At 46.7% G+C, this 25,884-nt stretch overlaps 3 protein-coding genes across 3 annotated transcripts; 2 read left to right on the forward strand and 1 right to left on the reverse strand.

The window, feature by feature from the left end:
- On the forward strand, positions 862–4,577 carry LOC8070008 (peptidyl-prolyl cis-trans isomerase, chloroplastic). The gene is made up of 7 exons (XM_002444226.2): positions 862–1,068; positions 1,961–2,251; positions 2,692–2,891; positions 3,211–3,446; positions 3,766–3,908; positions 4,015–4,086; positions 4,181–4,577. The coding sequence occupies exons 1-7, from the start codon at positions 958–960 to the stop codon at positions 4,406–4,408; spliced, it is 1,281 nt and encodes a 426-aa protein (XP_002444271.1). The 5' UTR covers positions 862–957; the 3' UTR covers positions 4,409–4,577.
- On the forward strand, positions 7,340–11,572 carry LOC8070009 (protein Dr1 homolog). Its single transcript, XM_002444227.2, has 5 exons — positions 7,340–7,570; positions 8,955–9,044; positions 9,651–9,745; positions 10,492–10,560; positions 10,652–11,572. The coding sequence occupies exons 1-5, from the start codon at positions 7,516–7,518 to the stop codon at positions 11,234–11,236; spliced, it is 894 nt and encodes a 297-aa protein (XP_002444272.1). The 5' UTR covers positions 7,340–7,515; the 3' UTR covers positions 11,237–11,572.
- Positions 12,606–14,058, reverse strand: LOC8070010 (clavaminate synthase-like protein At3g21360). The gene is made up of 2 exons (XM_002445399.2): positions 13,687–14,058; positions 12,606–13,547 (listed from the first exon to the last, which is right to left on the reverse strand). The coding sequence occupies exons 1-2, from the start codon at positions 14,056–14,058 to the stop codon at positions 12,948–12,950; spliced, it is 972 nt and encodes a 323-aa protein (XP_002445444.1). The 3' UTR covers positions 12,606–12,947.

Consider the following 25,884-nt stretch of genomic DNA (forward strand, 5'->3'; position numbering starts at 1 on the left):
AGGTTTTGCCATGGGGATGTCAACCCTTGGCAGCTTGCTTTTCCTAGTGGCGTCTGTGAGGTGGAGGCAGCGATGGCGTAGGGAATACGCTCTTTCGGCCTCTTCCTCGCCCCGGTGATGCTTTGCTCTGGCATCAATAGAGAGGTCGTGGAGACCTTGCTTAGGAGTCTTCGACTAGCAGCGCATCGTCTTGAGGTGCGTCTTTTGACATCTTGGTTCGAGGATAAAGAGGCAGCTTTGGGTTGTGTGGATGGTTGAGAGCGGACAAGGCTCGAGTTTTCCGTGGCGGCTTCTGTCGTCAATGGCAAGTCCCTGTCCATGGTCAAGGGAGTTCAGGGTGCGTCCCAGGCCGATGTTGTTTCAGCGTTTGCTTCATCTCGCTCTTCGATGCGAGTGTATACTGCAGCTACTTCCAAAGCCTCGTGGCGATGGGGAATCTTCGGACTTGGGGTTCGTGGCTTAAGGACCTCCGGTGGCGGCCGAGTCCGGAGGATTCGACCAGCAGAAGATTTAGCACTTCATTTGTATTTTTTTATTGCTTAGGAACCTCTTTGTAAAATGATTGGCGCAGCTGTCTTCTATCTTCTCGAAGGTACCTGTATGACTTTATGCAGGTATATTTGATATAAAAAAAACATGCGTCACACTGTTGCATCCGCTGAGCCAGGCTTGGCTCGTCAGCCAGCCAACCAAACAGCGTGACACTGTTGCATCCGGCGAGCCAATGACGTCCTTATCCATGCCGTTATCCACCTCAGCGGGCATTCCACCAATCCTAGCGCGCCTCCGTCGCTCCGCCTTATCCACCTCACCGACCCACCACCGGCACGACGCGAACCATCTCGTTCTCGTCTCCACCACCGGCGTCTCGTCTCTTCGACTCTTCCCCTCTCTCTCCCCTGCTCCTTACAAAGTCCAACCCTACCCACCCCCCGTCCCCACCACCACCACCACCACATGGCGGCGTTGCTCGCCTCCTCCCGCTGCTGCTGCAGCCGTCCGTCGCTGCCGCCCCTACCGACCCGCGGCCGCCGCTCCGTCGCCCGCTGCGCGCTCTCCGGAGGAGAGGTCAGGGTTCTTGGGCTCAAGCTGCATTTCGTATTAAGTATTTCTCTTCTTGTGTCGGGGTGTGTGAAACTGGGATATGTGCTTCGATGGCTGTTTGGCAATGTGGCTCGTTGGTACTGCATTGCAACTTCGGCCAGGGAGGTGAACCATGGCGGTGCCTAGCAATGCTGGCATGCTGATCCCGGCTGTTGATTGAAATCGTGAGCTCAACTGGCAAAGAATGTTTCTTGTTGAAGCTGTAAACTGGTGACGATTGTTTATGTCCGTTAGTTAGTGGTTGGGTAAGATCAGATAAAAAGGACTTTTGTTCTTCCTGTGGGAATATGGGTAACAAGGTTCAGATTTTTTTTTTATCAGGATATAAAGGGTGCAAGGTTGCTCAATGTTGTGATTCATAATTCTAGAAACTATTTGTGAAAAAGATGTGAAGTTGTGTGTAATTAATGGAAAGTTGATGTTAACTTCAGTCACCTATCACGAAAATAGTAGGGTGGGGAAAAAAATCATGAAATGCGAACTAGTCTAGTGTCAAGTCCTGAGAATTCTCATGATTGAAACGGTACTGTGTGTGATAAGAGGAAAACAATATCAGCCTTGAGTTTTTTGCTCAAAGATTTGAAGCTGAAAGATTGGTTTTCTAAACTAGACTACTGTAGTTTTTTATGCACTTCAACTTTTTAAGATTACTGCTGTGCAGATTATTCCAAAGTTATATTCATTACTCGTACATTAGTAACTGTCTAAAGTGAGCATGCAATTCCTTGGCATGTTCTGAGCAATGTAAGCTTTGGGGAGGCAACGCTTTATGCCAAGGACATGCACTATGATTACTACTGCATTTTAGAATGCGCTAATATGTCACATCTCTCAAGTTTTCCTTACTACCTTGCAGAAAAGAAACTCCTTCAGCTGGAAAGAGTGTGCAGTTTCTGTTGCATTGTCAGTTGGACTAATCAACGGTGCACCAACGTTGGGGTCACCGGCGTATGCTTCTCCTCTTGAACCTGTTCTTCCAGATGTGTCTGTTCTGATCTCTGGACCTCCCATTAAAGATCCAGGTGCTTTATTGAGATATGCTTTACCAATAGATAATAAAGCTATTCGTGAAGTTCAAAAGCCACTGGAGGATATCACCGACAGCCTCAAGGTTGCTGGTGTTAGAGCCTTGGATTCAGTTGAAAGAGTAAGTCATGATCCAGGCCTCCAGGGTTTATCAGATGATGGAAACTGCCAAAGGACACTAGCCCAAGCAGTTAGTGATCTCCGGCGGCACCCCCAGGTCCTGAGTTCGAATTCCCGTGGGAGCGAATTTCAGGCTGGGGGTAAAAAAATCCCCTCGTCTGCCCCATGTCCAAAGCCAAGCTGAAGTCCGGGCCAGTCTCACATGGGCTACGGACCGCTGGTATGGGTGGGGCAGAGGTTCGGAGGTTTTCTTGACTTGCGTGAGAATTCTTCTCTATTGCACAATGCCCGGGGGGCGTCTTACCCCCCGCAGGTCAAGTTTTTTTTCAGATGATGGAAACTGCATTTGATTACTGAAAGCAGTTGCCATTCCATTCCAAGTGTCATCAATATGGTTTACACCTCTTTTATGGAACTTATGAATTTTCCTTTGAATTCTAGAATATCAAGCAAGCATCAAGAGCACTGAACAATGGGAGAAGCTTAATTCTTGCTGGTCTTGCTGAACCAAAAAGAGCAAATGGAGAAGAGTTATTGAATAAGTTGGCTGTTGGACTTGAGGAGCTTCAAAGAATTGTGGAAGACAGAAATAGGGATGCAGTAGCTCCAAAGCAGAAAGAACTTCTCCAGTATGTTGGAACGTGAGTAAACTTACTCCTTGAAGCAAAACTACCATGTTCTTTTTCATGCCAGTGTAGTGCAAAGCAGCAATAGTTCTGAAACCTATTTCTGGACACCACATGTGAAATTTCTTGCCAGAAAGTTGTTGTGTCTATAAATATAATATTCTTGTTCACTGAGGAAAATTCTTGTTAAACAAAAATAACTCTATAATGCTAGAGAACAGAATTGTATCTGCCTCTAAATAGCTGTGAGAACTGTTCTGAAACAGCTCTTCTCATTTATACCTTGTCATTGACTCTGCAGCTGAGATCTTGCTGGGACATTGCATTTCTGCAGTGTAGAAGAAGACATGGTTGATGGCTTTCCGTATGAAATACCAGAAGAATACAGCACCATGCCTCTTCTCAAAGGAAGAGCTACCGTGGATATGAAGGTTAAAATTAAGGACAATCCCAACGTAGAAGATTGTGTATTTCGGATAGTTCTGGATGGATATAATGCTCCTGTGACCGCTGGGAACTTCATAGATCTGGTCGAACGGAAATTCTATGATGGCATGGAAATCCAAAGAGGTAATTCAACATTTTGGTCCTTCCTAACAATCAGTCTATTTCTTGCACTCTCCACCATTTGTTACCATGTTTCAATTTGGTAACCATTAAGTTTTATTAGATGTGAGTTTTATTTGGGGAAGTAGTATATACATTTCTGCAATTCTGAGTCATCACTTTTTTTGAAACAAAAATTCTTAGCCATCACAAGGATGATATTTACTGGAAATTTCTTGAACATTACAATTCATCTAACCATTATAAATGTTCAATGTTTTAGATGACCTAGTGTGCCTAGAGGTCAGTGAGCTTTCTCTGAACTGTATTGGTTCTTATGCAGCTGATGGCTTTGTTGTTCAAACTGGAGATCCAGAGGGGCCAGCTGAGGGTTTTATCGATCCCAGCACCGGCAAAATTCGTACAGTACCTCTTGAAATAATGGTTGATGGTGATAAGGCTCCTGTGTATGGTGAAACACTTGAAGTAAGCAGAAGCAGTCTTTTCTCCTAATCCTTTCATTTCATCTGTGCTTCTAATTTTCTTCAGCTATATTTGAATAAGCCCTTACATCATACGGGTTGATTTGCAGGAACTTGGCCGCTACAAGGCTCAAACAAAGCTTCCTTTTAACGCCTTTGGAACAATGGCTATGGCTAGAGAAGTAAGAGACTTGCAGATTGCACATATCAGCATATGCAGACGATCTGCATAGTATCTAATGTATTCTAACCTGAGATAACTGAATTGCATGACAGGAATTTGATGACAATTCTGCTTCTAGTCAAATATTTTGGCTCTTGAAAGAGAGTGAGCTAACACCAAGCAATGCCAATATATTGGATGGGCGGTACGCGGTATTTGGATATGTAACTGAAAATGAGGATTACTTGGCGGATGTCAAAGTTGGGGATGTCATCGAATCAATCCAAGTCGTCTCAGGCTTGGACAACCTTGTCAACCCAAGCTACAAAATTGTAGGATAACATGCTTGGTATCAGAGTTCCTTGTCTTCGAATCTGTCTCGAAGTCGATGTAAAGCGCTATATACATCTAACTCTCATATCCTTCTCGCTTGTTCACTTGTTAATGAGGTTTTGTGTCATGCGGAATTCAATATTAATGAAAGTTCAAAGGTATTGATCGGTTGTCCCATGCTAATGCCATATACTTCCTCTGTCATCATGTAATAAGAGAAAACATAAAAGACGCATGTACTTTTATTTTATTTCCAAATCATGCGCTTATATCAGTGTGATTAGTGATGATTGGTTGATAAATGAAAAGTATTTAATGTAAAACTGGTTCTGTCCTCTAGAATGTATTATATTTAAGAACAAATTTTGAATGCTAAAATGCAATATATTACAAGATGGAGGGAGTAGGTTCATAGTGCCAGTGCATTTAACATCACACATTTAATTGAATATTTTTGCATTTGTTACAACACAGAGAGTATGCTTACATTGATAGTTTTCCAATTGACTTCATGGTTTAGGCATAATTGCAAATTTTTTACCCCTGAAGAGCCGTAACTGCAAGTTTTCAGTTAGAAAATTATAAAAATGCCATGTGAGGTGCCATTCAAGTGCCATTCTTACAAAATGTAAAAAACAGTGGTACTTTGTAAATTCCCCTATGGTTTTTCTACTGAGGCGTCACTTATCAAATCTGTGTAATATAATACATTTCAAAAAAATTAAGACAACTTAAATAAATACTCAAATGACACATATACCCATGGATTAAACCAAGTAAGGAGTTTCTTCTTAAATTATAGTTTTCTTTTTAACAAGTTTTATTGAAACTGAGCATAAGAACAACATAGAATACCTTATATTTTAAGTACATATTTTAGAAAGTCGAAATGCACTGTATTTTAGGATAGAGAAAGTATAATATAGGTGGGTTGATACATCCATCTATGAGTGCCCACAACTCTCAAATCCAAATCCATAAGTAAAAACCCTGTTTAAAAATAGAACCAAAAACCTCTGATGTTATGTTCGCTTATAGAAAGCAGGGCCGGCTCTAAGGGAGGGGCAGGTAGTGCGACCGCCGAGGGCCCATGAAGCTTGGGGGCCCAAGACAATATAGGTAATTAGCACATATAATTTTCTATTTGGCATAATAAGCATTTGAAGATCCAAGACAAACTAGTCAAAGTCGTAGATTACTCTTCCTTCTAGTCCTATTCTACATAACGGTAGGGACATCAGATAGTATATATGCCATCACAGTAAGCAAGACACCAACAGCCATGATGGATTAGTATTTTCAATTTTTTTTCTTGTTTGTTTTGTGTATTCGCTATGCTCGTATAGTGCTAGGGCCTAGCATTATAAATTTATAATTCAATGTAGTTATCTGAATATATTAGATGTTGCCTAAGAAGCATTTGTTGGGTACTTAAAAAAGAAAAGAAACACAAGAAGAACAAAGTATTGTTATATTTTATGAATTATACATATATTGTAAAGTATTTTTTATTATTCGTGTTATATACAATAATTTTGATATAAAAGTTAGTTGAACGAGCTTTTGTCTTCTTACTTGCCCAAGGGCCCTTAAAATTGTAGAGCCGGCCCTGATAGAAAGGCATTTCACTTTGTAGTATGTGTGATCAAGAGTCAGAAACAACTCCCTTTGTCCGCACTGCCCTTTTACTTCTATGAGTACATAAGAGCATGGAACATTAATGTGGTTAGGAGACCTTACCATCAAGATCGGTGGGCATAGTCGTTGTAGAACTAAAATGCCCAACAATAAAAGAATAATTGTAGCCTTTTCTGTTTACACGACTTGAAACATTTGGAAGGATGTAATTGTCGTATATTTGAAGGCAAAGCTTCTATTGTTAACTAAGGTATTGTTTAGTTCACTCAAAAAACCAAAATCTTTTCAAGATTCCCCGTCATATCGAATCTTACGGTACATGCATGGAGTATTAAATATAGACAAAAATAAAAACTAATTATACAGTTTACCTGTAAATCACGAGATGAATCATGATTAGATAGTGTTGAGGAGATAGCACCCAAGAGAAAAAAGGTCTTGTTTGGAACCGCTTATAATCATTTTCATATATAATCATCGCACCGCGGAGATTTTTTTTGATTCTTGATTGTCGATTTTGCTAGTTTAAAGTTCTGGAGCAATGATCAAAAGAATTAGAAATAATCTAAGCATTCGGCACACCTGAATCAGGTTATAAGTGAAAACAAATATGGCCAAAAGCGTGTGGTCATCTGCCCTGTCTTTTTTTTTGTTTGAGCTTCCATTGTAAAACTCGCTTAATTTTCAAAAACACACACAAAAATTTTTTTGAGCGCGATGCTTACAGGAGCACCGCCTGAGCTGTTCGAGCACTGCATACGGTGGAAACTTGATTAGTCCATCATCAGTCATCACTACAGCGAGTCCGTGCTCAGCGTGGGTCCCACATTTGAAGAAACTACTACTCGTAAGCAAAAACGCACTTCAGGGACTATAATGAAATATTCTATTTTCTGATCGTGACGCGCAACTAGGGATGAAAACGGATCGGATACGGACGGATATCACTGATATCATATTTGTTTTCATAATTTTGGTCGGATTCGGATTCGAATACGGATAATATCAATCATGTCGGATAAGATATGATTGGATGTCGACATTATAAATACATGATTTAAGTATTCGGATACGGATACGGTATCGGATGTTGACTCTTCGGACTCGGATACAGACAGATCTGAAACCCTCTAAACAAATTCGGTCTCGAATACGGTCGGAAAATATCCGTACCGTTTTCATCCCTACGCGCAACGCACGCTCGATTTCCATCATAAGCCTGTAACAGAAATACTGAAACAACCCAGGGGTGTAACTGCAAAATACGCGCTTCGTTTTTTTTTACCCTTTCTATTCCTCTCCGGACTTCAACCCCACCTTCTTCCACCCTCGTATTGTCCCCGGCTCACCGCGCGCCCTAACCCTAGCTCCTCGATTCCACTCTGCCCCGAGCCGAATTCTCGCCCGAATTCGCTCGCGGGGGGCACTCGCTACCTCGCCCGCCTTCCGTCGCGCGGATTCGGTGCCGCGCCTGGAGATGGACCCGATGGACATCGTGGGCAAGTCCAAGGAGGACGTCTCCCTCCCCAAATGTAAGCTCCCTGGCCTCGTGTTACCCTACCCTCGTAGAAGCCGTATTCTGGCGCCTTTTATCGTGTTGAAATTTGACGCCATTAGGGGTGGGTGTCGTGTGTGTGTGTGCACGCGTGCTCTTCTTGGTCTGAATAATCTCGTTAGCTGGGTTTGGTTTGCGTAATCTTGTCAGATGCTACGCTAGGAAGCTGGGGGGTTTTGAAGCGATGCTGTGAGGAAGTTTAGGTTTGTCCTAAGTGCTATTCAATTTCTGCGCCAATCCGTATGTAGGATGGTTGTCCTGGGGCTTGTGGCGAAGTCTTGAATTTCGTGGATCGTGGATAGCTAAATCTGGTAGCCCTGTTGATAGTCAGGGGTTAGTCGACCTTTTTAATTGAAGGGAGTATAGTGGTGCTAGTTGATAGCTGATGTTGTTGCCCCTGGTTTGTTGTTTGTCTTCTAGTGGGATTCATGTTTTCTTATTGCTAAAAGATTGGGCGGTGCTTTTAAGTCCGTGTGTATAGTCATGTAACGCCTAAACTGTCGTGTTAAATGGAGATGTCGTTGGGCTATCTTGCTTGGAGTTACTCGCTTCAGTCTGGTTTATAAGGCGTGTGAGAGAGTTTTGGAAGAAGTCCACTATGTAGGGTGGATGGGGAATCTGATGAGTATTAGGCAGAGTATTAATGCGTCATGGGAGCTTAATTATTCTTTGCCTGGCACCATGCAAACTACTATGAGGTGGCACTATATAGTTCATTTATTGGGGGTATGCTTGAGTGCTCTGGACGGATCCAATACAAGGCTTCGACATGGCATGTAAGGGACCATGGGAGCTTAGCATTTGGCGCTGGTTTAATACAATTCCTCGGTCTCTTGGTGCTCCTTGTTATATGGAATTTGAGCCCCTGTGCCTTACAAACAGGACTGGATGGACTAGTAACTTAGTGTAGTTTTGATTTTGATGGTTTCGAGTTGAACTATGACAGTCCAGTTGTTGGAAATGTTGCATCATGTAATGGTTTGGTTCTTGTTGTGGCTTGGTATATGAAATCTCTTCTGTAAATTGTATGGCTGTTTGTGATAACATAGGAAAAGAGGGCTTTGTTTCATAATTTGGTATGTTTTTTCATATATTGTGGATTATACTTAGAATGTTTGATGACTATTATTATATAATAGTATGTATTGGGTTATCTTTTAATTAATGTCATACCATGAAATGTGAATGAACAATTATATGGAGTTACAACTATGCTAATATGATGTTTTTTCCAAATTAGTGCTATGTGATTTGAATAAAGTTCCTTGAACCTGGGTGGGAGCAGATCATCAATTGACGTCATTTTGTTTACAGAGTGTTTAAAATCTTGTACTAATTGAACTTTCTGCTTTGTGTTTTAGCAACAATGTTTAAGATAATTAAGGAGATGCTTCCTCCTGATGTACGAGTGGCAAGAGATGCACAGGATCTTCTTGTTGAATGCTGCGTAGGTAAGACATTTGGGTGCTGTACAGTATACACCACTATAGTATCATCCATCATATGGTATAACTTGTATGCTCAACTATGCAAGAATCACTGTTTGAATAACATGGCTCTGCACATGTATCTTCTTGTAAATTACAGCCTGACATGAATTGTTGTCCTTGAAATATCATTTTGGAGCACTGAGCTTTCTGGTTGTAGTTCAGAAGACAACGTAAGTGTCAGCATTAAAAATATACTGCACAATGCTGACTGTATTAACATATATGGTTATCTGTTTGATTTGTCTGGGAGCTTTCAAGCTTGCAGGTCATCTTGTGAAGGATAATAGATAATAAAAGATTGAATATGTTTTTTTAGTAGGATAACATAGATAAACTTGCAAGTTTATATCATTTCATATGCTGTCTTCATGAGAGCCAATATACTCCTACAATATTTTGTTCATTACTCATTAATGAAGTAACTACACAGCTTGTTCTGTTTAAATGGTTTACACTTGTATGGATCTCTCTCGCACAGCCTTACTTTCAACAAAAAAAAAAATCTTTGTAAGCATAGAGTTTGGGGTCTCATTTTCTAATCTAACTACTTGTAAAACCAATTTTCAGAGTTCATCAATCTCCTTTCATCTGAATCCAATGAAGTGTGCAGCAGAGAAGAGAAGAAAACGATTGCTCCTGAGCATGTTCTTAAGGCTCTAAGTGTTAGTATTTCTCCTTTCATATTTTTTTTATGTTTTGTTTCTCAAAGAATAATTTGAGGTAAACACAGGATTAGGTATGATGTTATCCTTGATGGTTTTGGGGGTTCTTGGTGAACTTTCATTATTTGGCTTTAATTTTGTGTAAACATGCTTTTGTAGATGCTTGTTTAATATATAGAAGCACATCATCTTTATCATTCCATTTTCTGCAAACTCTGTGTAAATATAATAATATACTTGGGGACAGTGTCTAAGAGAATCATATCAGTGATTAGCACAATCTAGAAGGTGAACATTTGAGTTCATCTAATCTGGTATAATAGACCATAACAAAATTTTGAGTTAACAGAATATTTGGGAGACTGTTAATACGTTCTGGCCTTCTGGGAGATGCATTTGATATGTGCTACTGCTACCTTTGTATATACTCCCTCCCAGAATGAATCAATTTAGTTGTCCTAAGTCAAACTACCTTAGGTGTGACCAACTTTATGAGGAAAATATCTGAGCAATAAATAAGTACGCTATGAAAAAATATTTTATTTTCTATCTAATTATATACTAAATTTAGTGTCATAAATATCCGTGCTCTTTCCCATAAATTTGGTCAAACTTAAGATAGTTTGAGTAGAAGTTGATTTATTTTGGGATGAGGGGAGTAGTGTTTATTTGTTTAAATTTGTGGTGTCAATATTGCTAGTCAACATGTGAGTTCCCTTAGCTTATCATAATTCTTCCTAAATCAGGATCTTGGCTTCAGAGAGTACATTGAGGAGGTTTATGCTGCGTATGAACAGCACAAACTTGATACTCTGGTTTGTATCACTTCTTACTCACAGGGCTCTGCATATTATTCCCTCTCCTAGTCTGTGTACTATGCTTGACACCAATATGTCTCTTGATCAGGATTCTCCAAAAGCCAGCAAGTTCACTGGGATTGAGATGACAGAGGAAGAAGCTGTTGCTGAGCAACAAAGGATGTTTGCTGAGGCTCGAGCAAGGATGAATAATGGAGCCCCCAAGCCAAAGGAGCCAGAACAAGATCCGCCACAGCAACCACAAGCACAACCCCAACTTCAGCTGCATACTCAAACACAGCAACCCATGCAATCTCAACTGCAGTTGCATTCGCTAACACAGCATTCCCTCCAACCTCAACTGCAGCTGCAGCCTCAGTCACAGCCACAACAGCTGCCACAAGTGCAGCTGCACCCTCAGCCGCAGCAGCAAACCCAAGTGCAGATGCACCCTCATCCGCCGCAGCCCCCACAAGTGCAGGTCCACCCGCAGCCTTCGCAACCCCAAGTGCAGATCCACCCTCAGCCGCAGCAGCCCCCACAAGTGCAGTTGCATTCATCAGCCCAGCAAGCTTCCCAACCCGAACCTCAGGTACATCTGCAATCACAGGAGCCCTCACAAGCTCAGCTGCAATCCCAACTGCCAGGTCAGCTGCAGACACAGGCGCAAAGTGGACCTGGCGTGGACAGTTAGAGACTGTTGTTGTGTAGCCTCAGTATAAGCAAAAGACTGGGCACTTTAGCTGGCATCTACTAGGAGCCTGTGTGCCTGCTTGTGACCCGTTAGATCCTGATTTAGGTTTCCGTGCTTCCTGTACAATGTAAATCCAGTGTGATTGCAGTTGCCTTGTTGCTAATAATGCGAAGCCGTTAGTTACTGATGATGTCCTTACTGTGTCGTCGAATACTGAATTCCTGACAAGTGTCATGGCGTGGTTTATTATGTGCCGTGCTGAAAGATATTCTGTTGTCATTGTAATAGCCTAACGTGACATTTGTCCATGGTGATAGTGACTGATTTGAATGAGCTCTTGGTGCGTATCGTCACTGGGACTGACCTGGGCGGTCGTTCCGTGTCTTATTTGTGTTTTCTGTAATACTCCGGAGAAGGGAAAGTGGTGTGTGCAAGCCAGCTTTACATTGTTGTCTTGATGCTGAGCGCCTTGGGGGCATCCATTCGAGCCATTTGGATGTGACCCAAACTGCTGTCACTCAACTGAAAGTTCAATGCAGCATATTTCTTCTCTTTTGTTTTGGGGTGTGGAGTTCTATCCAAGAGCCCAAAGAGGTTTTTTTTTTATATAGGCATATAGCACAAAGTGTTGGTAGGAAGTTCTTTTAAAAAAAGTAGAACGTCTCTACTTTTTAAAAGCAATTAAGCAATATCCAAGTTTACAAACCAGAGCTGGGGATACACACAGGGACACAGATGACATCCAAAAACTAAATCTCCACCCAGATTGTAAATTGTAGCTCGTGTTGAAGCGTTAAGCCAACTCAGCACGCTATACGCCATGTCATCCAGGAACGGGACGAGTTTCCCCCTCCAAAAAAACCGAAGCAGCACCATTTTCATCATTCAACCAGAGTTGGTGCTCATGCAGCAAGGACTCAGATCAGCAGAGTTCAAAAAAAAAAAAAAAAACCAGACCAGCTGCTGCGACAGCAAGAAAAGCACAGCCAAGCATAGCCATATATAATTAAATGCATGTGAACTAAAGTGTCATGTTGTGAAAAGTTCACTCGGTTTGGAGTTTGAACAAATCAATCCTGGATCAATTCTTTTCAAACTCGTAAGAATCCTTTTTTTTTTAAATTCAGGTGTTAACCCTGCGCGTTACCGCAGGTATGAAAAGAAAATATAAATAGGTTAGAATGTGTATTACCTATTTAGACAACTTATATGTTCATAGAAATAGATGATTTACGGACATTACAATTGTCTGAGCTAGTGGATTTTAATTGTGTAATAGTGGATTAACCTAGTTGGATGGATAGCTTGCATGTTGTCAGAAATAGGTAGTAAGATTTTACTTTATAACAATATAAAATAAGATTGTATAAATAAATTTATAATGGCTGCATTCATATGCATGCTCACTTTACTCAAAAGAAGAATCCATAGTAGAATAGCTTACAACATCACACATGGCATGCCAATTGCCATTTAACAGGGTGTACAGCTACAGCATGACGATCGATAGATTGCCGACGCTCCTCAACACAACCTAATACGTAATATAGTAACAAGAATCTTATATCTTTATTATTGCAGCGGACTAATTGACACCAACACAACATGGACGACGACCGAGGAGTGTGGGTGTAGCTCAGCATCTGCGCCGGCCGGCGACGGCGACGGAGATCGACTCCATGCATGTCCATCATGCATATGCATCTTTCGATCACTTGCAGGTGGCGACGAGCACCCTGCGCGGCGGCAGCGATGGGCGGCGTCCATGGAGCGTGGCGAGGTTGTCGAGGATGAGGATGTCCCCCTTCTCCCACCGGAACTGGATGCTCTCCTCCTCGATGATCTCGCCGCACCGGCGCACGAAGTCGGCGGGGATCTCTGACCCGTCGGCGAGCGTGGCGGAGCTGAGCTCCTTGCCGTGCATCCCCACCACCGTGTTGAACCACATGCGGCGTCCCTTGCGCCCCGGGAAGACACGCGTGAGCTTCCGCGGGCCGAGGATGGTGCGCACGCCGCCGTCGGGGAGCCACTCCACGTCCATGCCCAGCGCCCGCGCCCGCTTCTCGGCCTCGCCCCTGTCGGAGGTCGCGAAGGCGTCCTCCCACCCGCGCCCGCGCATCGACTTGGTGTCGTTCTTGCTCAGCGCCGTGAAGGTGTACCGGAGGCCCTGTTCGTCGAGCTTCTCCACCAGCTCCGGGAACTCCTCCAGCGCGCGCTCCGTCACGCGGAAGCTCGGCACGAACGGCGTCTCCCCGCCCGACGGCGGCGGCACCTCGCAGAACAAGATCACCTTCCCTGGGAACTCCTTGATCTAATGATTGATCGGTCGATTCACAATCACAAGAAGAACACGCCATGCATCATTAGCAACAATATAATGGCGATGGATGGATGGATCAAATGCATAGCTGATGATTGCTGCCTGTACGTGGACGATCGATCGTACGCACCAGGACCATCTCGTGGTGGTAGTAGATGAACTCCTCGAGGGGGCCTTCGTTGGCGGTCCAGACGCGGCCGTGGACGTGCGTGCGGGGGGCGGGGCCGACGTAGCGGATGTCCGGCCACCCCAGCGCCTCGACGACGGCGTTGAACTCGGCGGCGTCGCGCACGTCGAAGCCGCGCAGCAGGAGGCCGCTGTTGGCCACCACCTTGGCCTCCACCCACTCCCGGTTCGCCTTCACCGCCTCCACCAGCGCCTCGTACCCGTTGCTCTTGGCGTCGCCGCCGCCGGAAGGAGCCAGCACCAGGGGCACCTGCTCGCCGTCGATCGTCTTCTGCCCCTTGCACTCGTTCACGCAGAAGAAGTCCGTCGCCGCCATTGCTACCCTCTCTCTCTCTCTCTTTGTTCAGTGTTCACCCTCCCTTGGATGTATATGTTGTGCGTGCTCGATGGAAGGGAGAATGGTAGCTGCTACAAATGAGAGTGCACGCGTATATATAGTGAGGGACAGAGGGAGTGCGGATTACAACATTAAAAATCGTGATTTGGAGGATGACATTGTTTGAAGCGACGAATATATTTATATCTACAAAGATTCAAAAGCAGCCGCGAAGGAAACCATGCAGTTTCTTTGACGTGTATGATGGCGGCAACGATCTTTTCCATCATCGATAAAGAAAAAAGTAATGATATGGCGGCAACCGGCAACAGATAAGCCAAACAGTGGTGCAGATTAGTGACGAGGTGCTCGGAAATTTGCCCATCATCATGGACGTAAGTCAGGACGTACGACGCCCTTCCTTCCATGACATATTTACGGCACGTATAATTCGTACGCTCTCAAGTGCGAGTGCGAGTGCGACACAGGGAGCGAGGTTGATTTGTTCAATGGCGAGTTAATAGGGCCTTGTTTAGTTCCAAAATATTTTGCAAAATCGACACTATAGCTCTTTCGTTTGTATTTGACAAATATTGTCCAATCATGGACTAACTAGGCTCAAAAGATTCGTCTCGTCAATTCCGATCAAACTGTGCAGTTAGTTTTTATTTTTGTCTATATTTAATACTTCATACATGTGTCTAAAGATTTGATGTGACAAGGAATCTGAAAAATTTTGTAAAATTTTTTTGGAACTAAACAAGGCCTAGGTTGCATTGTTCCTTTTTACCAAGCATGGGACAAGGTGATCGATTATTATATGGTACAAGGTGATCGAGGTAAAAAAAATTGCCATGGTCGAGAACAAGGTTTTACGTACTCCTCGTACTGGGGCCGTGGGGGGCGTAGTTATCAACGATATTCGGTTGCCACGCAAGCTAGATCAGATCCATCGATGTTGCTGTGTAATTTTTGGATGACCTCAGTACCACCGTACTTGTACTATACCCTGCTTGACATGCGAGGATGGCTCTTTGCTAGCAAGACATTTATTTTCGAGCCATTTTTGGAAGACACTTGATAAATTAGTTGATAGACACCGTGTCTAACAAAATACTTTTATAAAATAGATATAAAATTATATAGGTGCTCCGAAATTATATCATAAAATCTTCTATAATCTACATGATGAGAACCATATAGTAAAATATTGTTTTGCACTAAAAATGACTATTTTGCCCCTCTTCATAAATAAACAAAGTTAACTATAGTTAATTTGTTCATGTATTTCCAGGACACTAAAAATCTTGAAAAAATCATAAATTGCGTACATCACCAAATCTTGATTATGCTAAAATATCATCTCAAAACAATAAAAGTTCATAATGGTACATTTAGCATAACTGAGTTATAGATTTATCTCCTGTCAAGTTTAATTGATATATGAAACTTTATTGGAAAAAGTCTACATCACCCCTGAACTATGGAGTGGTGTCTACTTTATCCCCTGAACTATGAAACAGTCTAATTTACCTCCTGAACTATACAAAACCGTTCAAATCACACCCCCGAGTGGTTTTTGATGGCGGTTTTGCTACAGTAACCGTGGTTTTAACTTTTTCGAGTTTATTCAGATTTATGCTTGTTAAATATAATTAAATATATAACTAAGTTATACATGATCCGATGAGTATGAAATATTTACTATAGTTCAAGCGTAGAATAATTAGTCCACCATAAAAATTTCACCATAATTGGACCACACAAATTGCAGCTATGAATTATTCCAAATTAATTACAGATAAAATTTGATTTTTTCTAACTAATTTAAAGCTACAAAAAAATTTGTATTAAAGTATACCATATTATATATTCATTGCGTAGATCTACTCATGCGGAGTCCAACAAAATTAGATTTTTTATTTTATGATTTTTCTGTGATTTACTATGATTTTTCAAAAATTATATGAAAACAAATAGGGAAAAAGAAAAAATCAAAACCATGCTACTGTAGCAACCCGCCATCAAAAACCGCTCGGGGGGTGATTTGAACGGTTTTGGATAGTTCAGGGGGTAAATTAAACTGTTTTATAGTTCGGGGGTAAAGTAGACACCACCCCATAGTTCAGGGGGTGATGTAGACTTTTTTCAAACTTTATTATTTTGAGCTGATATTTTTAGTATAGTCATGATTTGGTGATGTACGCAATCTATGATTTTTTTAAGATTTTTAGTGTCCTACAAATACATAAACAAATTAACCATGGTTAACTTTGTGTATTTATGAAGAGAGGCAAAATAGTCATTTTCAATGCAAAACAATATTTTACTGTGTGGTTCTCATCATGTAGAGTCTAGAAGATTTTATAGTATAATTTTAGGGCACTTATATGATTTTATATCTATTTTATAAAAGTATTTTAGGAGTATTAGGTAACCAATTTGTCAAGAACTAGAGTGTCGTTCAGAAATCGATCGAAGATAGATGTCCACCAGCAAAGAGCCATCACTTGGTATGTCTAACAATAAATTTTGCGTTTAGTTTTGTCGAGGTTATCAGTAAGGGGTACCCTAATTGATGTGCATGACGAGAATACCCGTACGCAAGTCGAGGCCTCCAATTCGACGCTCTACCCAGTCATACGTACAGTCCTCGACGGCCATAGTCTCGAACACGGAAAAAGCGTCCTGCGAATCGGTCAGGGCTCGAGCGCCGGCTACCGTCGAATACGGAAACAGGCTCGAGCGAATCAGAAGGCATTGAGCGCAAGGACGCCGCCTGCCGCCTGACACGGGCACGGGAACCAGGGTATTTAATGCGCCTACCGCGTTCTCACCTAACCCGCAGGTCACGGGAAGCGTGATAGGAAACAGGCACCCGTCCTATCGTTCTTTTTGCAGCCTTCCCCACCAAACAAGCCAGAACATGGCAGGACGTTGGGAGTGGGTCGGAACGTCTAATCAAGACCCCCCTCGAGACGCCTAAGGTCAGCGCTCTGGCTGGCAAGGCATTATACAGCGTCGGACCCTCGAGTAGGCACATTTCCTTCCTGGAGAAGAGTCGGGCGACGAGTGACAGCACATCAACCACCCCGACGCAGACGCTGCCGCGACCTACAAGCATACAATAGATAAATCAGCCCAGGACGGCGCGCAGAGCGGGATATCAGGACACGCGTAATCATCATCAAGCTACCAGGACAAGATGGCTCGAAACCACGCCGGTACAGAGGCCTCGAGTAGGTCAGCGCGCCATACCTCTATCGACCCCTACTCTGACGCCTATACATGTACCCTAGGTCTCTCCTTGGAACTATAAAAGGGGAGGCCCGGGAGCGGATACAGGGGACGCGATACAACATCACCCAACACCCTCATGCTTAGTATTGCTTCCATACTCCATCTCCATCCATACCGCGCTTGTATTCACCCCTGTATAAGCACTTAGGTGCAGAATAATACAAACTCTCCCCCCCCGCTGGACGTAGGGCCTACTCTTGCCCGAACCAGGATAAATCTTTGTGTCTTTTTGCATCACCATCTGGAAAAGGGAGCACGCATACAAATTTACTAGTTGGTGTGACCCCCCTGGGGAAAAACACCGACATTTGGCGCGCTAGGTAGGGGTCCTACGTGTTTTTCACCGATTTCCCATTCCTTTCCAGATGGCCACTCTCACTTCGCCGATCCCGCGCTCCACGGTGATTTGGTTTGGGAGTCTCGAGTTCATGTCTACTGGCTCCGGCTATGACATGATCCTGCTCTCGATCAAAGGATCGGGAGGAGCGCGCGTTGCGCCAACACGGTTGAGGGCCCCGAGACGTCCTCGCCACCATGCCTCCCCGCCCAAGAAGAGGCGTGGACAGCACCACCATCGCCCTTCTGCCTCGTCACGACCGACAGTTCGTGCCAGGCAGGAGGTGGCACAGGAGCCGATAGCCCCGCGCGCCGAAACCGTGGGTATGACGGCTCAACGCCACGAGGATCGCACGACGACAGGAGGTGACGCGCCCCGCGCGCTCTCCCCCACCGCTACGCTGCTCCCACACGGGTTGTTCACCACAAGAAGAGCGCTGCCGTTCGGACTGGACAACGCCGCAGCATCGCTCGCCAGGACGATATGTCCAAACGCCCAGACGTATGTGGAAAGACCAATGGTCCTCCCACGCGACAATGGAGCACGGCCACAGACGTCCGAGCTGCCAGACTTCTCGCAGGTACGAGGCCTCCGCCGCCTAGGCCCTGGGCGGTACACGATTACCTCCCTCAGGCAGCGGCTGCTGGAGGAAGGACGCGGATGCTTCTATGCCGACGAGCCGGACTCCGGCTCTGAGTCCGACAACTGCGACCCTACTAGGGAGTGCTTCCATATCGACGGGGTGGTAGAAACTACGGACGAGACGCAAGACCGTTCCCAGGGAGTGCTTCTATGGCGATCTTTAGACCGTTCCCAGCGCGGCATCGAGGCCAACCCCGAGAAAGTCTCGGCCATCACGAGAATGGGGCTAATCCGAGACGTCAAAGGCGTGCAAAGAGTCACGGGATGCTTAGCGGCGCTGAGTCGTTTTATCTCAAGGTTGGGAGAAAATGCGTTGCCGCTGTATCGACTCCTGAAGAAAGTCGAGCGTTTCTCTTGGACCCCCGAGGCCGAGGAAGCCCTCGATAACTTGAAGAAAATGCTGACCTCTGCACCAGTCCTGGTCCCGCCTCAACCCGCAGAACCTCTGCTTTTTACGTTGCCTCGACGACCCAGGTCGTCAGTGCAGCTGTGGTGGTCGAGAGGCAGGAAGAGGGGCATGTGCTGCCAGTTCAGAGACCGGTCTATTTCATCAGCGAGGTGCTCTCGGAGACCAAGGCGCGTTACCCGCAAATCCAGAAGCTAATCTACGCCGTGATCCTCGCCCGACGCAAGCTACAACATTACTTCCTCAGCCACCCTATCACGGTGGTCTCATCATTCCCCTTGGGTGAAATCATCCAAAGTCGGGAGGCCACAGGAAGGATCGCCAAATGGTCGATCGAACTCATGAGTGAGACCCTCACTTATGCGCCTCGTAAAGCCATCAAATCTCAAGCTTTGGCGGATTTCGTCGCGGAATGGACAGACTCCCAGCTCCCCCCAGCTCAAGTTCAGGCAGAGCTGTGGACGATGTATTTCGACGGGTCTCTCATGAAGACGGTAGCGGAAGCGGGCCTGCTATTCATCTCGCCCCTGGGTGTTCATATGAGGTATGTCATCAGGATACATTTTGCCGCATCCAACAACGTCACGGAGTACGAGGCCCTTGTCAACGGTCTGAAGATCGCCATCGAGCTAGGAGTTCGACGCCTCGACGTTCGAGGTGACTCCCAGCTCGTCATCGACCAGGTGATGAAGACCTCGAACTGCCATGCCTCGAAAATGGAGGCGTACTGCCAGGAGGTCCGTCGACTCAAGGACAAGTTCCACGGCCTCGAGCTCGTCCACATCACCCGACGCTACAACGAGGCGGCCGACGAACTCGCTAAGATCGCGTCGACTCGAGGCACGCTCCCACCTGACGCATTCACAAGAGATCTACACGAGCCATCCGTCGACTTGGGCTCGGGGGCTGGTGTCGAAGCCACCCCCACCCAGCAGACCGACACCGTCGAAGCGCTGCTAAAGGCAGCCGAGGTAATGGAGGTGGAACAGCGGCCCAGTCGACCGTTCGACTGGCGCACGCCGTTCCTCGACTGCCTAATTCGCTGCGAGCTACCAGAAGATCGATCTGAGGCCCGCCGTATCGCTCGACGGGCCAAATCATATGTAATCTACGGCGAAGGCAACGAGCTGTACCGACGAAGCCCGATGGGGATCTTGCAGCGTTGCATCACCATAGAAGAAGGCTAAAAACTCCTCGAGGATCTACACTCGGGGGCTTGTGGCCACCATGCCGCTCCACGGACCCTCGTAGGGAACGCTTTCTGACAAGGCTTCTACTGGCCAACGGCCGTAGCTGACGCCATCGAGCTCGTGCGCTCGTGCCATGGGTGCCAATTCTACGCCAAGCAGACGCATCTGCCCGCCCGCGCTCTCCAGATGATCCCCATCACGTGGCCATTTGCGGTGTGGGGGCTCGACTTAATAGGACCTCTACAGAAGGCAGCAGGGGGGTACACCCATTTGTTGGTGGCCATCGACAAATTCTCCAAATGGATCGAGGCTCGACCCATCACAAACATCCGCTCCAAGCAAGCCGTCCTTTTCTTCACCGACATCATCCACCGGTTCGGGATTCCCAATGTCATCATCACCGACAACAGCACTCAGTTCACCGGCAAAAAGTTCTTGGACTTCTGCGATCGGCATCACATCCGTGTGAACTGGTCTGCAGTGGCCCACCCTCGAACTAACGGCCAGGTCGAGCGTGCCAACGGCATGATTTTGCAGGGGCTCAAACCGAGGATCTACAACCGCTTGAAGAAATTTGGCAAGAAATGGGTTGAGGAGCTTTCTTCGGTCCTATGGAGCTTGAGGATGTCGATTCTACCCCTAGAATTTCAAAGCTTTGTGTTCCCATTTACATTCTGTACCAAGGCCTTATGAATGAATGCATGAATGAATAAGATCTTTCCCTCGAGTAATTTACTTTTTCACGAGTCAAAATCTCGATGTTAGAAGGGAGTACCAACTATGACACATCATAGTCGATACCCCCTCGGGGGCTAGCAGGGGGATTCCCCCCCAAGCACCGAAAAAACCAAGCAATTTTTTTGTCCCTACTTAGTAAACCTCGCACGGTCGAGTAGTAGAGGCACCTCGAGCCCCTTAAGGGCCGAGAGACAACGAGCCTGAGAACTCCTACGCCCCCGGGCTACGGAAACTCTACTCGCTTCCTCACCCTTGAGGCGACCGAGATCGCCTTAAACAAAAGACCAAACGAGGAATACAAACATAGGCGCAAAAGAAACAAAGGAGCATCGAGCGGAAAGACAGATAAACATTTAGAAATCTTACAAACCACTTAAAGACACAGTATTACTTAAGACAGATTAGCAAGTACTATAGAAGGGGCCTCAGCACCCAGAGTAGGCTCGCAGGCCTCAGTCTGCGTCTCGGCCCTCACCATCCTCGCCTGCGCCTGAGCTAGTCTCAGGAGGAAGCACTTACGGCTCGAACAGCTTGGCCAACCTCTCCCAGGGACCTCCGTGTCGTTGATCAAGGCGTGGAGCCTCTCCTCGTTCTCCGCATCAGTCTTGGAGATGTCGCTGACGAAGCCGTGGGACACCACCTCCATGTCGTAAGAAAAGCCTGAGCAGACAACCGCCATTGCCCGCTTCACTCCGACATGAAGGGTGTCTCGCACTCGATCCCTCAGCGTTGCACCTAGGTAGCACAGCTGATCGACCAGTGCGTCGCCTCGAGCCTCCTCCCTCGACTTGTCCATGGGCTCGACCTCCCAAGAGGTCGAGAGATCGCTTATCGCCGTCCGCAGCCGATGGTTCAAAGCGACCCCCCCCTCGAGCTGGGCCTTGGCGGAACGAGCCTCAACTTGAGTGGCAAGCAGCTCATCTTTAAGCCCTACAAGGACCGACATGGAGAAATTAGATAACACAAAGCACACCTCGAAAAGGAAGCTCGACAATAGAAATGTACCGCGAATACTCTCCTCCAGAGCCGTATTCTCGCCGACCAACTTAGTGTTGGCTCTCTCGATCTCCTTGTTGGAGCGCACCAGCTCAGTATTGGTGACGCGCAGGTCCTCAATCACCTTACCGGCCTGCGTGATGGCTCCTTCCTTCTCCAGCAGCGCCCTCTTCAGACGATCGACGTCGTCAGAGAGGCTGCGAGATCGAGTCTGCTCCACCTCGAGATCCTCAAGAGCCTTCTTCTTGGCCTCCTCCACGGCGCTCCTGGCGATCTCGCCATTCACACACTCCACCTTCATCCTTTGGAAGGATTCTCGGACAGAGGCCAGGTCAGTCTTGAGGAGGCCCCTCTCCTTGTCCAGGTTAGCGATGGCGTTCTTGTAAGACAAGGCCTTCTCCCGGGCCTTGGATGCGACTTCCTCGACCATCATGGCCCGCTCCCTCAACAGCGCGGCCTCCTCCACCGCCTTCCTCGAGGCCTCCCGAGCTTCTGACAGAACGGCCTCCCTCTCCTTCTTCTCCTCCTCAAGCGCCAAGAGCTCCTTGTAGGCCTTGAGGAGCTTCTCCTGCGACTCCAGGAGTTGGTCCTTGAGAATGTGGAGTTGCTCCCAGCCGCCTCTCGTGGCGTGGATGAAGCTCGATTTGATGCGGGAGGTCTCTTTCAGGTCCTGCGAGCCAGCGATTGGGTAGTTAGAACACAAAACCAAGCGTTCTATAAGGATTAAGGCCCGAAAAACACTTACAAAGTAGGCCGGTCTGAGCCCGTTGTAAACAACATCGGACAGGAGCCCCACCGTATGCTTCATCCAGAGGCGAAGCTCCTCGACGTGCTCCCACTTTTCGGCCTCCTTCCGGTCGTCTAAGAAGATGTTAGGTTCGGACGGATCGGTGGAAGCCCGTGAAAGGATCAAGATGCCCAAGAGGGGGGGGGGTGAATTGGGCTTCTCTAAAAATTTAAGCAACCTATAAGCTCCAATTCAACCCCTTGTGCCTAGTGTGACCTAGAGAGCTACCGGATAAAAGTTTTGCAACCTAGTTCCAATCCTATTCTAGCATGGCAATTCTAAGAATGTAAAGACACAAAGTAAATGCTAGAATATAAAGGAGTAGTGGAAGAAAGTGCTCGGCGATGTTTTGCCCTGGTATCGGAGAGTCGCCACTCTCCACTAGTCCTTGTTGGAGCACCCGCGCAAGGGTCTTGCTCCCCCTTGGTCCGTGCAAGGACCGAGTGCTCTCTACGGGCTGATTCTTCGACACTCCGTCACGGTGAATTGCCCAAAACCGCTCACAAGCTTGACACGAGCCACCCACAAGAACTCCGGGCGGTGTTCGTGCCTCCAATCACCACCGAACCGTCTAGGTGATGGCGATCACCAAGAGTAACAAGCAAAGAACTCTCACTGACCCAAACAAGGCTCTAGAGAGTGGTGGATGCACACTTGACTCTTGGAACTCACTAGAGAAGGATTCTCATAAGAAATCACTCAAATCTCAATCCTCTCTAGGCTCTTGCTGCTCTCTTGCTCCACAACAAGTTTCTCTGATGTCCAAATGGGCAAGAGACCTCTCATGGACGAGGAGGAGTAGTATAAATACTACCCACGAAGTCCAAAGGTCAGCCAACCGTTTTCCACTGAAAACAGGGTCACCGGACGCACATTATGTTGCACCGGACGCACTGCACCGAGCGTCTAGTGCTCCATAACGGCTAACTGTACTTGCTTCTGACAGGTCACCGGACGCTAACTTCCAGCGTCCGGTGCTCTAGGAAGATTTACATGCTCCCTGCGCATGGGACCGGACGTTGCCCGGTGCGTCCGGTGCTAGCGTCCGGTGCTCGGGGAAGGTTTACAACCTCCCTGGGTATGGGACCGGACGCTGCCCGGTGAGTCCGGTGCCAGCGTTCGGTGCTTAACCCTAAGCACCGAGAACTCCCAACGGCTAGGACCTCACTGGACGCACTCACAGAGCGTCCGGTGCCTCCTTGGGCACCCTAACTTCGTCGAAACGCGATCGCTCCGAAACAAAGTTGGTTCCTCTCGATCTAAGGACTATCTCTGAGCTGCCTAGTGCTAGGTTTACCAAGTGTGCACCACACCTAAACCTAAAGCCTTGCCTAAGCCAAGCTACTAGATCAAAGCCCCTCTTAATAGTACGGTCAAAGGAAAACAAAGTCCTAAACTACTCTAAGTGCCCTTCTTCACCATATGGCACTTAGACCTAGTCTAGTCTTAACGATGTCCATCCATCCTTTGAAAACCGAAACGATTTCCACTATTAAGTAGGCATGTACGTCCCTATCCATCGAGTACCTATTACCATGACCTTACCTATGACTTTGCCTCTGCAAAACACACGTTAGTCATAGTAATCAACAATGTCATTAATCACCGAAATCACTAGGGGCCTAGATGCTCTTTCAATCTCCCCCTTTTTGGTGATTGATGACAATAACCTCGAGTATGAAAAGAGTTGAGGTTTTCAAATGACTTGGTTTCAATAAGCATGATACAATAAGAGCAAAGGGATTAGACATGCTTATATCAACCAAGTCCAACATCCTGCATCCAAATAAGTGAGTGGTATACGGCAGGATATAACACAAGGCTCATAAGTACATCAGAGTAAAACGCGGAAGCAAAGGTAATATGAGCCAAACACATGACATTAGGATATCACAATAACCACAAGTCATGTCTCACAACCATGGTGTATCTCACACAAATGCAATGCATAAAAATAAACGTGCTCTAGCTCCCCCTAACTCCTAACTCTCATACTCACACTCTCTCCCCCTTTGGCATCAAGCACCAAAAACCTAAGAAGACGGTGGAGGTGGAGCAGTGGAGTCCCTCGGCACGGCCTCAAAGCGAGCTGCATCGTCTGAACCGTCGGCCGTCGAGGCGGAGGAGGTGGAGTGACCCTCTGAAGCTGCACGAGCTGGCAAAGCGGTCTGGGTCGGCTCTGTAGGCGCTGAAGTTGTCACCGGCTGTGCGGGCTGGTCGAGTCCTACTAACGAAGCTGGCACAGACTCGGTCGCTGTAGCTGAGGTCTCTGGCACTGTAGACGAGGGTGCTAGCTGCTCAGACGACGCTACGGACGACGACAGACGCTCAGTAGTGGAGACTGGCGCCATAAAGGCTACAGGAGCCTGTAGAGGTGGAGGCGTAGAGTCACCAGTCAGAGCACTGTAAGAGAAGCTGAGGTGCGGATCTGTCGACGAGTCCAACACTTGTTGTGACGCTGACGCTGACTGTGGAGTGAATCCAGAGCGGAGAGGCGTAAACTGTGGTACCTGCTCAAAGCCAGAGGAGATAGCACCCTAGGAGACCTGGTGCTGAGGCATCGAGAACGGCTGACTCTGAGCGGGTAGCTGGAGAGGCTGCTGTGACTGGCTCTATGTCTGAGGCACTGGAGTGGGTGGCCTGACAGTCAAAGTGTCTGGGAGCTGTATCTGCGGAATCTGAATCCCTGAGGCGGCCATGATAGCGGCCATCATCGCTGTCTGCTGGGCCTGGAACGCAAGCTGCTACTCCTGAAAGGTGAGAAACTGTCGCTGGAGCTCATCCTGCCTAGCCTGCACGGCTGCATTGATGGCAGCCTGGTCCCTGTCTCTCCGCGCCTGCTCCTCAGCTGCTCGGCGCTGATCTGCCCTCATACCCTCTAAGATAGCAAGCAAAGCGGGGTCTGAAGCACTCGAGGAGCCCCCTGCCTCGTGGTCGTGTGCTCTAGGGGGGAGGTCTGTCATAGGAGGCTGATAGTCATCATCTGAGCTGTCGGAAGCAAAGTCAAACTCTCCCTCAGCCTCAGCATTTGCAAAAGCTCTAATAGCTATGTCCTGCTGCTCCTCAGTCTCTGGAACTGCTGTTGTACTGCGAGTGCCCCTAGGAGAAGGAGGGGGCATCGGTCCACGTGGTGCACGAGGAGGTGGAGTAGCTCGGAGGTCGTGGTGTGCTCTCAACATCTGCCTGGGGTCGTAGTGGGGGAAGACGGTGTCTGAGTCGGTCAACTCCCTCTGTAGGTGAGCTGGTAGGGGCACGGGCCTAGCACAAAGAATAAGAAGAGTGATCCAATGTGCATACGGCAACTGACGTCGTCCCTTGAAACTCTTTGAGATGGTGTCCTCGATCTCTGAAACTATCAGATCCCACAAGTCAAAAGGTGTCTGCGAGATGAGGTGAGCAATGAGCCACTGCTGAATCCGAGTGAAGCCAT

This window comes from Sorghum bicolor, chromosome 7, assembly GCF_000003195.3.
Source record: "Sorghum bicolor cultivar BTx623 chromosome 7, Sorghum_bicolor_NCBIv3, whole genome shotgun sequence".
Classification (NCBI taxonomy): Eukaryota; Viridiplantae; Streptophyta; class Magnoliopsida; order Poales; family Poaceae; genus Sorghum; species Sorghum bicolor.

Excerpts from the sequence above, each read along its gene's own strand:
- LOC8070010 (XM_002445399.2), bottom strand. The coding sequence starts at position 14,058 with ATGGCGGCGACGGACTTCTTCTGCGTGAACGAGTGCAAGGGGCAGAAG. Across the intron at positions 13,548-13,686 it reads ACCACCACGAGATGGTCCTG|ATCAAGGAGTTCCCAGGGAA; the intron begins GTGCGTACGATC and ends ATCAATCATTAG.
- LOC8070009 (XM_002444227.2), top strand. The coding sequence starts at position 7,516 with ATGGACCCGATGGACATCGTGGGCAAGTCCAAGGAGGACGTCTCCCTC. Across the intron at positions 9,045-9,650 it reads TCTTGTTGAATGCTGCGTAG|AGTTCATCAATCTCCTTTCA; the intron begins GTAAGACATTTG and ends ACCAATTTTCAG. Across the intron at positions 10,561-10,651 it reads AGCACAAACTTGATACTCTG|GATTCTCCAAAAGCCAGCAA; the intron begins GTTTGTATCACT and ends TCTCTTGATCAG.
- LOC8070008 (XM_002444226.2), top strand. The coding sequence starts at position 958 with ATGGCGGCGTTGCTCGCCTCCTCCCGCTGCTGCTGCAGCCGTCCGTCG. Across the intron at positions 2,252-2,691 it reads CCTTGGATTCAGTTGAAAGA|AATATCAAGCAAGCATCAAG; the intron begins GTAAGTCATGAT and ends TTTGAATTCTAG. Across the intron at positions 2,892-3,210 it reads CTTCTCCAGTATGTTGGAAC|TGTAGAAGAAGACATGGTTG; the intron begins GTGAGTAAACTT and ends GCATTTCTGCAG.